This window comes from Myotis daubentonii, chromosome 12 (assembly GCF_963259705.1).
Source record: "Myotis daubentonii chromosome 12, mMyoDau2.1, whole genome shotgun sequence".
Classification (NCBI taxonomy): Eukaryota; Metazoa; Chordata; class Mammalia; order Chiroptera; family Vespertilionidae; genus Myotis; species Myotis daubentonii.
In genome coordinates, this window is record NC_081851.1 from 22,761,394 (window position 1) to 22,773,530 (window position 12,137).

Sequence of the window (12,137 nt, forward strand, 5' to 3'; positions counted from 1 at the left end):
TGCCTTATTGTATGTAAATTTCATCTAAAAAAAAGAAAAACGAACTCTAAATTATATGTATTTAGAGGAAGGTGGCCAATGACTTCGATTTACTTTGAAATACATCACAAAGTAGGTGGATTGATGGGTGGGTTGATAGGTGACACGGCAGGTGATATGTGGCTGGGAGGCTTGTCGATGGTGCGTGGTGCTCTCAAATTCCTGCAACTTTTCTGTATGTTTGCAAATCTTCTTCATGTTGGAGAAAAAAGGTAAGCCACCGACTGCAGGGGAAATATTTCCAACGTGAGATTTTTACACAGAATATATAAAGAGCTAACTCTCAATAGGAAAAATGGAAACCCAGTTGAAAATACACACACACACACACACACACACACACACACACACACACACACACACACGGCCTGCAGAGGAGTTTGGAAAAATTCATTCTCCTGCCTTGGAGAGGAAGTAGGCTGGGAGCCAGAACAACTTGATTTGAAATGATAAATGCACACATATACACACATACATACCTAATTACAAGACCAGATTCGTGCATTACTGAAAATAAAGCTTAGCCACGGTCTCTAACCTTTCTAGCACTTACTTCAGAGTACAAGTGGCAAGTTATGCAATTATAGGATTTTGTAGGTTATATCCCCAAATCAGCCTTTAATTTCTGCATCCACAAACTGGCTCACCCCCAATGCCCAGCGCAGGCCGGACACTCAATGGGCCCTTTATAGGTGGCATGGTCAGTTCAGGGGGCCTTCTTTGGCCGTTCTCTGGGGCCTGGGCAGGTGCTGCAGACAAGCCCTTTCTAGATTCCAGCTTTTGGGTTTTCTTCCGGCTTTGAGCAGGGGTGAGATGTAAGGGTCTCTGCCATCATCAATCATGAACGTGGTTCGGAGCTGGCTCCCAATACCCCCTCCATCAGGTGCTGAGTCATAGCTGAACACCCGAGTAGACATTGCATTGTCTCGCCAGCCACTTCAAACCTCTAGAGTGGCTTGCTTTCAAATATAATACGCAGGATCGTCTCCAAGCGAGAACTCACAAAACCCAGGCAGGTGATACACTGTGGCTGGCAAAGGGCGGGTGTGGGCGAGCTGTTCCACCGCCGTCTTGTGAAACGAATCAATCAGTTTACCAAAACCAGTTGAAAAGTTTTATTTATATAAAATTCAGTAAGAACATAAAAAGATTGAGTTTCTTAAAAAAAATCTGCAGTTATTTACAGCAGTATTGCACAATAAAGTGGCAATTACCCTGTCAAAATTCATCAGTGCAAACCAAAGTGAGCCAGGGAAATTGCAATACAAATGCTACAATATGCTGGGTCCTAGGAACACATTAGTGATGAATCAGTATCCACACAGATCAGTGCTCTTGTACAGGAGTACCTGATGAGTTCCAACACAGTGACGAGTGGTCACGGGACCTGGACAGAGGCCTCGGAGAGCTTCAGAAGTCTGGAACTGCCCAATACAAGTAGTCAAGTTACTTTGCTGGGACCTTGAGGCTGCTCTTGCACACTGCACTGTTTGGAGTAGAAGCTACCCCAGCTGGTTTAGCCTCGTGTGTGAACACATCATCCCTGCACACACGCATGTGCAAAGTGAACACACACAGGCACCAGGCTAAATCAGCAGGGACGACAGACCATCTACACCAAACCAGGAGAAAAGTCTCTCTGAAGCTCCCACATCTTAATACCCATCCTGATGGGGCCCCCAACCTCTCCTGAAGCAGGACATCAACCTAAGGAAGCAGGCGGACCCAATGAGGGGCCACAGCTCTGGGCCAGGGGCCCGTACAACTAGCTCCTGAGGACAATTCAGTCCACACCTCGAAGCACCGAAGGCCACGCAGCAGGCGACGTGGCGCAGCTCACCGGCTGCCAACAGGGGGCGAGTGGCACGAGCAGGTAGGCCCTCTGGTTGGTCTGGAAGCAGGAACCTCTCCCACCCGCCCCCTGCCCTCTGAATACTGAGTTGTCGGGTATACATTTTCAATGCGTCAATCTGTCCCAACGACCGATAACACTTTTTTTTTTTTTTTTTTAAAGACAAATCCTGGAAGCTAATAGAATTTGCTTCCATGGGAAGCTAGCTGTTTTGGAACCAATAGAAAGTCATTGGGTATTTCCCGAAGAATTATGAAACCTGCCCAATTTCTGGTCTCTCATTGGCGTCTAAACATGAGCTTTATCAAAGGACAGCAAAGACCAAGGATGTAAACCCATCTGACCATATACCAGGAACCAAAGCTGGAGAGCCACCCCAGGAAGACCATGTGTCCGGCAGTGAGCTGACCAGTCGCCACCTCAGAGTTAAAGCAAGTAATGGGATGGTGGGGGGGTGGGGGAAGGAGGGGAGGGCGTGTCAGAGGTCAACACTTTACAGAAATTAAGACATTAAATAAGCAGAAAATAAATATACATTATGTCTACAAGTTACAGCACTATGAACCAGTAGGACACATTACACAGAAAAAGAATCTACAATATTTACAATCCTTAATTCTGAAAAAGTTTAGTAAAAAACAGTGATTTTTTTTTTTTTTTTTGCTCATTTATGCTGTACAAAATTTTACAAGAAAGGTAAAGGAGACAATTGCACACAGACATTTGGCTCAGTTGGTAAGTAAAATATGATCTAATCTAATAAATAGTCAAAATATGTACAATATTAAGAAGGGGAAACAGGAGAAGGTTCGACTGAGTACATTTTTTTTTTTTAATCAGAAGGAATTTTTACCTGGTTTCTCCACAACTAAAAACAAATTCTTCATAAACTCATTTTTAGGCCGGACTATGGGTAACTGCAAGAATCACTGTGGAGCGACTGGGGGGCATTGATTGCATTTCTGTGATCGTCACAGGACACGTTCTACAAATCTTGCATGGGAAGAGGTGGTCAAGGCACAAAACCCGCATCTCATAAATTTTCAGACAGGGAGCTAGTTATTTTCTCTACAAAGAAATAAAACAGAAAAGAAAAAGGAAAAGGCATACCATTGCAGGTATACTTTCTGCAGGAAGCATTTTGATACACAGATACGTACAGTACAGAGACACCCAGTCACCTCTCATGTCCTGGTGCAACATCCTGTTCTTAATACTTCTACACGTCCAAGAGTCACTTCCTCACACGCGTGGCCATGGCCAGCTGCCAAGCCAGAGGTAAAGGAGCGCACGCAGCGAGCGAGCCCGTGGCCCGGGCTGCATCCTGCGCTCCCAGAAACAGGGTAAAGTGCTCCAGTCAGAGGGACTGGCACATGAGTACGGAGATCCTGGGAGCGGATGGGCCCAGAACCAAATACATCTTTGGTGTGTGTCCAGCAGGCCCACGGCCACGTTACCACCACCTCCAGCGGTGTGGCCTTGGTGCCCCAGCAAGGGGGTTCCAGACCTACCAAGAACACAAGCTCAGTCTCAACAGTTTTAAAAATATTCAAGACCCCAAGAAAGGATTTTGGGGGAAAAGAAATTTTAAAAAAGGAAAAGTATCTGAGATCAAATATTTCTACCTAAAGAAAGCGCATATGCAAAATATATATACACACACGTATATACATATATGTATACATATATATTTATATAAAACTATGGAGAGACACATGAATTTCTCCTTGCAATTTAACAATGTGAAAACGCTGGCCCTTGGTGGGCCAAAAGGAAATGCAATAGTTGTTGGCACTGCTGACTCATTTGAAAAATCATGTATTTCTCTTAAAAAACTGTTTCACGATCTGAGGTTTCAAAAACTGTCGGAGTTGTGGGTTCACAGAATGATCGGCACCTTCCTTCCCTGCTCTCTAACCGGTCCCTCTCGGGCCTCCCCGCTGTTTAACCGCCTTTGAAATGACTGGTCACCCGTGGGTGCCCTCACTGCAGTCCTCCAGGTGGGCGTGGAGGAAGCAGTGGGTGCACAGAGGCGGCCCGACAAAGCCCAGCTGTCCGAGAGAAAAGAACCAGCAGCAGCTGTCAGAAGGGACCGCTGCGGACGTGTGCCTCGTGAGTTTTCATGGCGCTGCTCAGAGCGAATGAAGCCTGTATTTCAAAGTGGGTATAGAAGAGCGGGAACCCAGTGGTGGGCATCAGAGACCAGATCAACTCGGAAGTGGACGGAAAGCCAGGATGCCCAGGAAACAGCCATCCAAAGCCCTGTCCACCACAGCCTGTGCCAATTCCCACGAGGACTCCAGCTTGGACTCCTGCAGCCAAATTCAGCCGCGGGTAGGCCTGCCAGCCCCCTGGGGCCTCATGCTGAGTGCCCCCTGTGCTGAGGGAAAGCCTGCAACCGGAAAAGCCAACAGTGCCAAGGGCCCTGATACTGTGTCTGTGCTGTCGCCACTCTCTCTCTTCAGGACACCTGTACTTCAACGCCAGCCCACCAACCCACGTGGAAACCAGTACCGAGCACTCCCCGGTGAGTGAGCTCCCCGAAGACTGGCCGAGCTGTGGGCAACTCGGGCAGATTCCAAGTCACGTTCTGACCCAGTTACACTTGAATCGTGAAGACGCACTGGACCAAATGTGTGCATGAGCACCCAGGACAGAGAGAGGAGCAACACGGGAGAAGACGAGCCACACAGACAAGCTGCACTTTTGCCACGGATGCAATTACATTTAAGGAGGTAAGTCAATATTTACACAGTGGCAGTGGCATATCAACACAGGCTGACAAAAGACCCTTTACCCCTTGAATCAGTTGCATCTCATAAGAATTTTTTGGTAATCATGATTAAAAGAAGGCGAGAGAGGCAACGGCAGGGAGGGAGGGGCCATATCATACACACCTCTCATGTTTCAAAGTCCTGTACAGTAGCCTGTAAAAATAAACTAAGGCAGCTTTAGAAATCAGCTGGCTCAGTTTCCACATGAGAGTTTCCATAATAGGTTCTTAAATTTTTAGTAAAAATTCATTTATGAGTTGGTTAAAAATTTCCACTTCCTTTTTAAAAAAACCTGTTCTTACACCATTCTTGCCTAAAATCCTGCTCCAAAGAACCATGATTAGTAACATTTTTAAAAGGAAAATACGCTCTCATTTACATTCATAACAAACACTACACTAGAGCCTCTGCCACGTGGCGAGGAACTGATAAGGTCAAGTCCGCACGCAGCTCCAGGTGTCAGGCCACACCGGCCGCTCTGGGACCGCCACTGGCCGCAAAGCAATGGCGCCAGGGGGCCGTGACGCTGGGCTTGTCCGCTTGAACAACTGAAATGTCTGCACACATCTCGGCTCCACGGGAACCCGTCGTCACAGCATCCTCCACACCAGACGGAGGATGTAACGCAACAGTCGTAAGACCACCATCTGGGGGTGGCCTTCTGCTTCCTGGTAGACATGCAGAAGGTCCTGGAACAACAAAAGGAAAGCTGCTTACTTTCTCAGTTTCATGGACCTCAACCAGCCCCGTCCCAGCAGCCCTTTTCCCCGGGGGCCGGCGAAGGGAGGCCTCCCCACCCCCTGCAGGAGGTGCACCTCCACAAAGAGCAGGCACACCGAAGGGTCTTTTTCAAAGAAAAATAAAGCAACCAGAAGACTGTTTGGAAAAGCAGAGCGAATCCTGGCATCTCCGGGAGCCCCTCTGAAGACCACACATTCCTGTCACAGGTGATACCCTCACTGGCTGCTGGGAGGGAGCACCGCCCGGGGCAGGAGAGCCGCTGCCCGGCCCCCGGAGCTGGTGTCCGCCAAGAGGGACAGGGCGCAGGGGAGGGGAGAACGACCCTGGTAGATGTGAAGCACCTTACGGCCCAAGTGTGTTTCAGACTCCCCAAAGGGTGAACTTCTGGGGGCTGTGACGGGGCCCAGTCTCAGACCCCACGCTGTTCTGACAGCAGCTGCCGGGCAGTCCCCTTCGCGACTGTTGCCACAAGCCCCCGAGCACCTGTGGCCCGAGCAGGACGGCGGTAAGGCCCAGCGAGGCGCTTCCCAACTCCTTCCAGAGCAGACGAGGAAGCCGGCCGGCCGGCGGGTCCCGCAGGCTCCCGAACCACAGTCCGATTTTATCTGTCACACACCAGGTGGCTTTGTTTTGATTTAACTTTCAAAATCACTTGGCTTCTTCTGTGTGAGAAGAATTTGGGGGAGGTTTTAGTTCAGACTAATATTAGTAGGTTGAAAGAGGCTTATTCAAAATAAAACCACGACTTACTAAAATGAAGAAAGGGTGTGCAGTGCCGGGCTCAGCCAGCACTTCGAGATGGGAAATCTCACGGCAGCCAGGTGCCAACGCAGCCTCAGCAGAGCCAGAGAATGGGGTGAAAATGACACCAACCAGGGGGCCGGTCACACGGGGACAGACTTAGCCAATTTCATATTCCAGAGCCGCAGTGTCTGAGGAGACCGCCCCCCCCTCCCCGCCCAGGACAGCAGGGGACGTGGAGAAGGAAAAGTCACACCACGAGAGGTCTGCCCACGTTTAGAGCTCTGCTTTGATCTCAGATGGGAAGGACACAAAGGGGATTCAAAGATGTGCTGAGAGGGGTTGGTGTGGGGATTTGTGGCAAAAGGAACGTAACACCTGCCTCCCCTCTACCCCCCTCTGATAGGTGAGAAGTTACTACATCTCAGCAAGGAGCCAGACCGCCTGCCCTCTCAGACAGCACGCGTGACAACACGGCACACGCTTTTAAGCCAGCGAGCAATTGCTTTTGGACAATATTCAACAGAGGAAGCTATTACCACTGATTCCAAGGGCTGTGCCAGCGCAGAAAACCCCTGACAGCTGGCACAGCCACGGGAGCTGCTGCCGGCTCCAAGGGTCCAGCCCCCACCTCCAAAGCAGCCGACGGGCACCCTGCTTCCGCAGGCTCGCTGCCCCCCAACACCTGCACCGCAGAGCCTCCAACACCTGCACCGGTGGCCCGAGAGCCACAGCTGGGTGAGGACGTCCAGCCAGGGCCCGGCCATCAGCGTCACGCAGACCCTGTGGCCCAGCCAGCACGAGCCCGCAGACTGCTGGCCTCCAGGACTGTGAAGAAACACATTTCCATTGTTTAAGCCCCATGTGTGGTCCCCTTTGGCACAACAGCCTGAGCTCACTTCCATAGCCTCTCCCTCCTGGTCCTTCACACTCGAAGTGAAACACAGCACCCATTAGGTTAGAGTCATGTAACGCGCGGTTTTATTCTAAACCATAAAAATACTTTAGATACAAACTATTTGTGTATCACAGTTTCCTGTTGCTCACACACGCTCACAGGTACCTGAGCGCATGGCCCATCCTTGTAGGGGATTGCATCTCCATGGTCTAGATCAGGAACTTTATTTGAAGAAATTAACTTTATGGCCAGCCCACGTGTCTGCAGGGACTCCATCAATGTCAGTTTTGTGTCTCACTCCAGGAACCCACTCCTGACCATCTGCCCTCCTCCCTGCAGGGTGGGGGCTCCAGCAGGTCAGGCCTGCGCGAGAGGAAGGGGAGGCGGGGCCCTGGGCTCCAGCTCTGAGGCCCCTGCCTGCACTCACTGTGCCTGATGGGCAGTCCTGCGGCACCGGCACCGGCACCAAGTGCAGCACAGCCACGTACAGCCCATCTGAGGGCCCCTGTGGCGCTGCCCTCCGTGAGGACGGCTGCTGCCCCACCTCTGGGACCAGGAGCAAGTGTACAGGTCCCCACCTCCAGGACAGAAAACATTCCAGAGAAATACAGGCCGGCTTCCCAGTGGGCAGCAGAACGGAGCCAAGACACGGAGGCTCCTTCCGTCAAAGGAGATGCAATGTGAGCACCTGCAGAGCTCACCCTGGTGAGGGACAGAGCCAAACAGCTGAACAGGATCCTACGACAAGGGCCACACAGGGAAACATGAGGGCAGAGAAGGAAGGAGGGCCGGGCAGGAAGACCCGGGCCCACCCCACGCGAGTCCCGAAGGAGGAAGGGTCTCAGGAAGGAGAGGAGGACATTTCAGGAGACCAGCGTGAGTCACGGCAGGAGGTCCAGCGGCCCTGCACCAGGGAGGGAGCAAACAGTCCAGTCAAACCGCATGAGCGTCTGCTTTCTCACAATAAACCACGACAGAAACCAATGCCAGACTCCTGGGTGTCCGCTCCAATGACAGTCCCTGGAAAATAAAACAGGAGGATGGAGGATTCACGGGCTCCAAGCTTCCCTGGGACAGGCGAGGCCCAGGTGGCCCTGGAGACACTGGCTCCCCTGGGCAGCAGGTAGACACTGGCTCCCCTGGGAGCAGCCAGCGGGAGGAAGATGCCCGGCCCACGTGCAGGGCAGAGCTGGGGTGCTGCACAGCCCCGAGACCCCCGGTGTGCAGCAGCCGAGAGCGCAGAGGATGCCGACACAGCGTCACCCACCCCCGAGGACCATTTACAACTTCCAGCCTGAGTAACATGTCCCAGGTTACACTAGGGAATTTAATCCCACTTTAATGCCAAAATAATCACAGCAGAACAGGCTCTCATCCCAAACCAGAGAAGCAGGCGGGTGGACACAAGGGGCCTCGTCCCAGCCCGCCTGGGACGTGGTGAGGAGGCTGACCACTGCCCACCTGCCCGGCAGGGCAGCCTTGCTCTCTTGCAGAGAGAGAGGAGCCAGCCCGGAAAAGCCGCCTGGACACCCCAGGCCTCCAGCTTGGAGACAAGGAGACTCACCCACTGCCATCCCTGAACTAACAGCATGCCACACGCCTCCCTTCAGTCTTCACAACAACCCTGAGCCAGTGTGGTGGAGAGACCGAGCTCCACGTGAGAATCAAGAACCCATGACGCAGCTGCACCTGGAGCACACTGCGGGCACCAGCCCACCAATCCGCGCCGCAACGGCAGGGCCAACGACCGCCTGAGTGCCACACACCCACGCTCAGCATTACGCCAAGCCGTTTTTTAACTTGCTCAACAACTTCTTTCTTCCAAGATTTCAACGCCGAACGCCCAAGAGGTCCTGAACTTCACAGGAGAGTGAATTCTGGGCTGTGAGACCAAAGAGGACTCTGACAGAGAGGGCACTGCCCCGGGCTCAGGCAAGGGAGGATGCAGGGTCCACCAGGATGGCACTGGCATTCCCAGGGCTGGCCCGGCATCTGTGGGATGGTGCCGAGGGTCGCCGTAACCAGAGGTGACAAGGTGGGGTGGGGATAGAGAGTAGCCAGCGGTACCCAGGGAAGACCACCATCCCTCTGCCCATTCATAACCAATCCGTCGAAACAGTATTTTAAATGGCAAGTGAATGAGAAAGGCTGCAGGATAGGACCCCTGTCCACCATGAGACCAAGGACCAGTCAGTCACACAGCAGCTCAGCTTAGGTTTTATGTGGCTCCACCATCCACTGCCATTCTCAGCTGGCGGGCCAATGCTGCTGCAAAGCAATCCAAAGACCAAGTTCACTTTCCACTTGTACCCAGGCAACAGGGGCATCGCACAGCTGTGGGCAGAATACCAGGAGCCCCGATCCCAGAGGCAGTGCTCTTACTGGAAGCCCGGGGGGAGCTGGCCCGGGCACCTCCTGACTCCCGAGGCTCCGGCTGACCTCACTGGGCAGTGATGCGATGTCAAAAGTCACAGCAAAACGGCATTTGCATGAATGCCGTTTTTTGTTTTTTTTTTCAAATATATATTTTATTGATTTTTTACAGAGAAGAAGGGAGAGGGATAGAGTCAGAAACATCGATGAGAGAGAAGCATCAACCAGCTGCCTCCTGCACACCCCCTACTAGGGTTGTACCCGCAAACCACGGTACAAGCCGGTGACCGGAATCGAACCTGGGACCCCTCAGTCCCCAGGCCACTGTTCTATCCAGTGAGCCAAACTAGCTAAGGCCCACTTTCCTATTTTTGATGCATTATTTCAAAGACTCTGTCACAGTCAAGGCCTTTTGTAGGACCATGCATGAATCACTCCTCCAGTTCACCTTAGTCGGGCCTGCCATGTCCTGGGTTTTCCTCCAACAACACGCATGTCTTCCTGCAGTACAAAGTCACTGGCCCTGCCCCGGGCCAGGCTGGCTGAAACAAAGTGCTCCCATCACCTGTGAGGGTCACAGGAGGGGAGCCAACCAGAGGGCACCAGTGTTCCGAAAGGCCCAGCCTCAGAAACATGCTAATGAGACCTGCACGCTAACCACAGCTCTAACCTCTGTGTGGCTCAGCTGGAGGTCTAGTGAGGGTGACGGAGAGGCAGGGCGCCTGCAGGGGCCGAGGCTCACCTCGGGGACATCTTCATTTCCTCCTCCGGAGACGAAAACCCCCGGAGACACTCTGAATCCCCCTCCGGGCACCTGCATCTGCTCTGGTTACGTGCTCATGGCCACGCTCCCCCCAAAGGCAGGCGAGGCAGCGTGCAGGGGCCCCACGTGGCAGACCCAGGGAGCAGTCAGAGGCGTGATGTGGCCAAGCCGGTTAGCACGCACCAGTGCTCGACCTCATTTCACTGCGCTCACCCAGACGGCACCGCCGCAGGGCCGAGGCACGTGTCTGACAGGCAGAGCCTGAGACCCAGGCAGGCGAACAGTTACCAGCATCTCTCTCTGAACTCCAGAGAACCGAGAAATGTTTCCATTATAGTTCAGAGTGGCAGCAGACAGAATGCTGGGACAGGGCGACAGCGTTTTCTAGCTCCAGACCTAAATGCCCTAGTCCAACCTTCAGGACATGCCTAAGGGACTGCCCGACAGTGGCCCCCATGGGTGAACACATGGACGTGCTGCAAGGTCTGACCCTGAGGCCCCCACTTGGCCGTGAGCTGTGTTTTCTACAAGATCACACTTGATCCTCAACAAGTCATGGAAAGTCTCACGCAAAACATGCAAACCCACGGTCGCCATCATCTAGGCCAGTGGTCGCGGACCACTGGTGGTCCGTGGGGTCCAAAAAGTTGGCAACCGCTAATCTAGGCCACCTGCAGGTCTCGGAAAGACACACAAGAGCAGGAGCCACAGAAGGGGTGGCTCCGCTGCCACAGGTTGGCGTCACCGTGGCGGGGTCTCGGTCTTCGCCCTCTGGTCACTGTTCTTGGGGTGTGGAAACGGCATAAGGCGGGGGTGCAAGATGCTTAAAACCAAACACACAACTGCATCCACCTCCAAGGAAAACACTCGCTAAACCTGAAACTCACAAACAGCAGGTGCCAATCGATTTACCTGACACATCACTGCTTTGGCTCTGAACGCGCTCACTCTATGAATCCATGTGAGCAAAGGGTGAGACAATTCATCATCCTATGAGTGAGTTTACTTTTTTCTCTTATTAAACTCACTGGTTCATAGAATCACGTAAGTTTTAGGAATATAATTCTATAGGATCTGTATGTTGTATTGTGTGTTTAATATCTGACACACATTTTTCTCATTATTCTCAGCTCAGGCAGTAATGAGAAGCAGTTTATTTTATGAAATGCCAACATTCAATTAATGCAGGCCTCAGAAGAATGCCGCCGGAGAACACGCAGCCCCGGGGTCTGCTCAGTTTATGCTCGTACCAAGCAGGCTCAGGGCAGACCTCTCCCTTGCACGTGATCCGTAAGGAAGATCATTTATAAAAACAGCGTGAGCCCCTTTTTTCTTTGCTTTGGTTCATGCTGCGCTTCCGCCTGCAGGTTGTCCCTTTGTTTCATGCCCGCACACGCCTGGGACACAAGTAGGAAGTAGGCCTTGTGAACAAAAGACACACTGTTCCTTATGATCAAGCAATGAAAGGGTTTTCACCCACCTCCTGGCCCATCCAGAGAGTCTGCCACAGCTGTGTGTGTGGCTGTCCCCTGCAGTCCACCACCAGGACATCCCGACACTGCTCAACAGCAGGGGCCGAGCACAGACTGGCTCAGGCTGGACAGGCCCTGGTACTGGGGGCTGGGGCCTGGGGGCACGCTGGCTACAGGATGGGCCTAATTACCCCAAGAGCACGTGATTTCAGGTCTGCAGCGTCCAGCACACACTCAACAGCCTCAGACCGCAAGCCTGGCCCATCCACATGGGCAAGCACACGCCACCCTGCACCCTTGGGTGACCACGCCCACACTTGCTGATGCCTCTCAGCAGGGAAAGGCCGGGCCCTGGATCACCCTCCCGCAGTTTCTCAGGGTGAAGAAACTAGAGGAGGCTACTCAGGAACCCAGGGCACCAGTGCCACCCGTGAGGAAGCGGCGGAGTCAGGGAGCAGGCTGCTGAAGCACAGGCCACCACACT

The 12,137-nt window shown here is 52.7% G+C and overlaps 1 protein-coding gene across 11 annotated transcripts in view; it reads right to left on the reverse strand.

The window, feature by feature from the left end:
* Positions 1-1,139: 1,139 nt before the first annotated feature.
* BCL2L11 (BCL2 like 11) overlaps positions 1,140-12,137 on the reverse strand; it is a 44,633-nt gene continuing 33,635 nt past the window's right edge. For 7 of the 11 annotated variants that reach the window (XR_009447894.1, XR_009447898.1, XR_009447901.1 and 4 more), the window contains one exon: positions 1,140-5,354. Coding sequence is in view for 4 of the 11 variants with exons in the window: in XM_059659158.1 (XP_059515141.1) it covers positions 5,256-5,354 (99 nt within the window). In the remaining 7 variants the exon portion in view is untranslated. Of the gene's footprint in view, positions 5,355-5,889; positions 6,069-12,137 lie in introns of all 11 variants that reach the window. The other 4 variants (XR_009447895.1, XR_009447893.1, XR_009447897.1 and 1 more) reach the window with 1 other exon arrangement.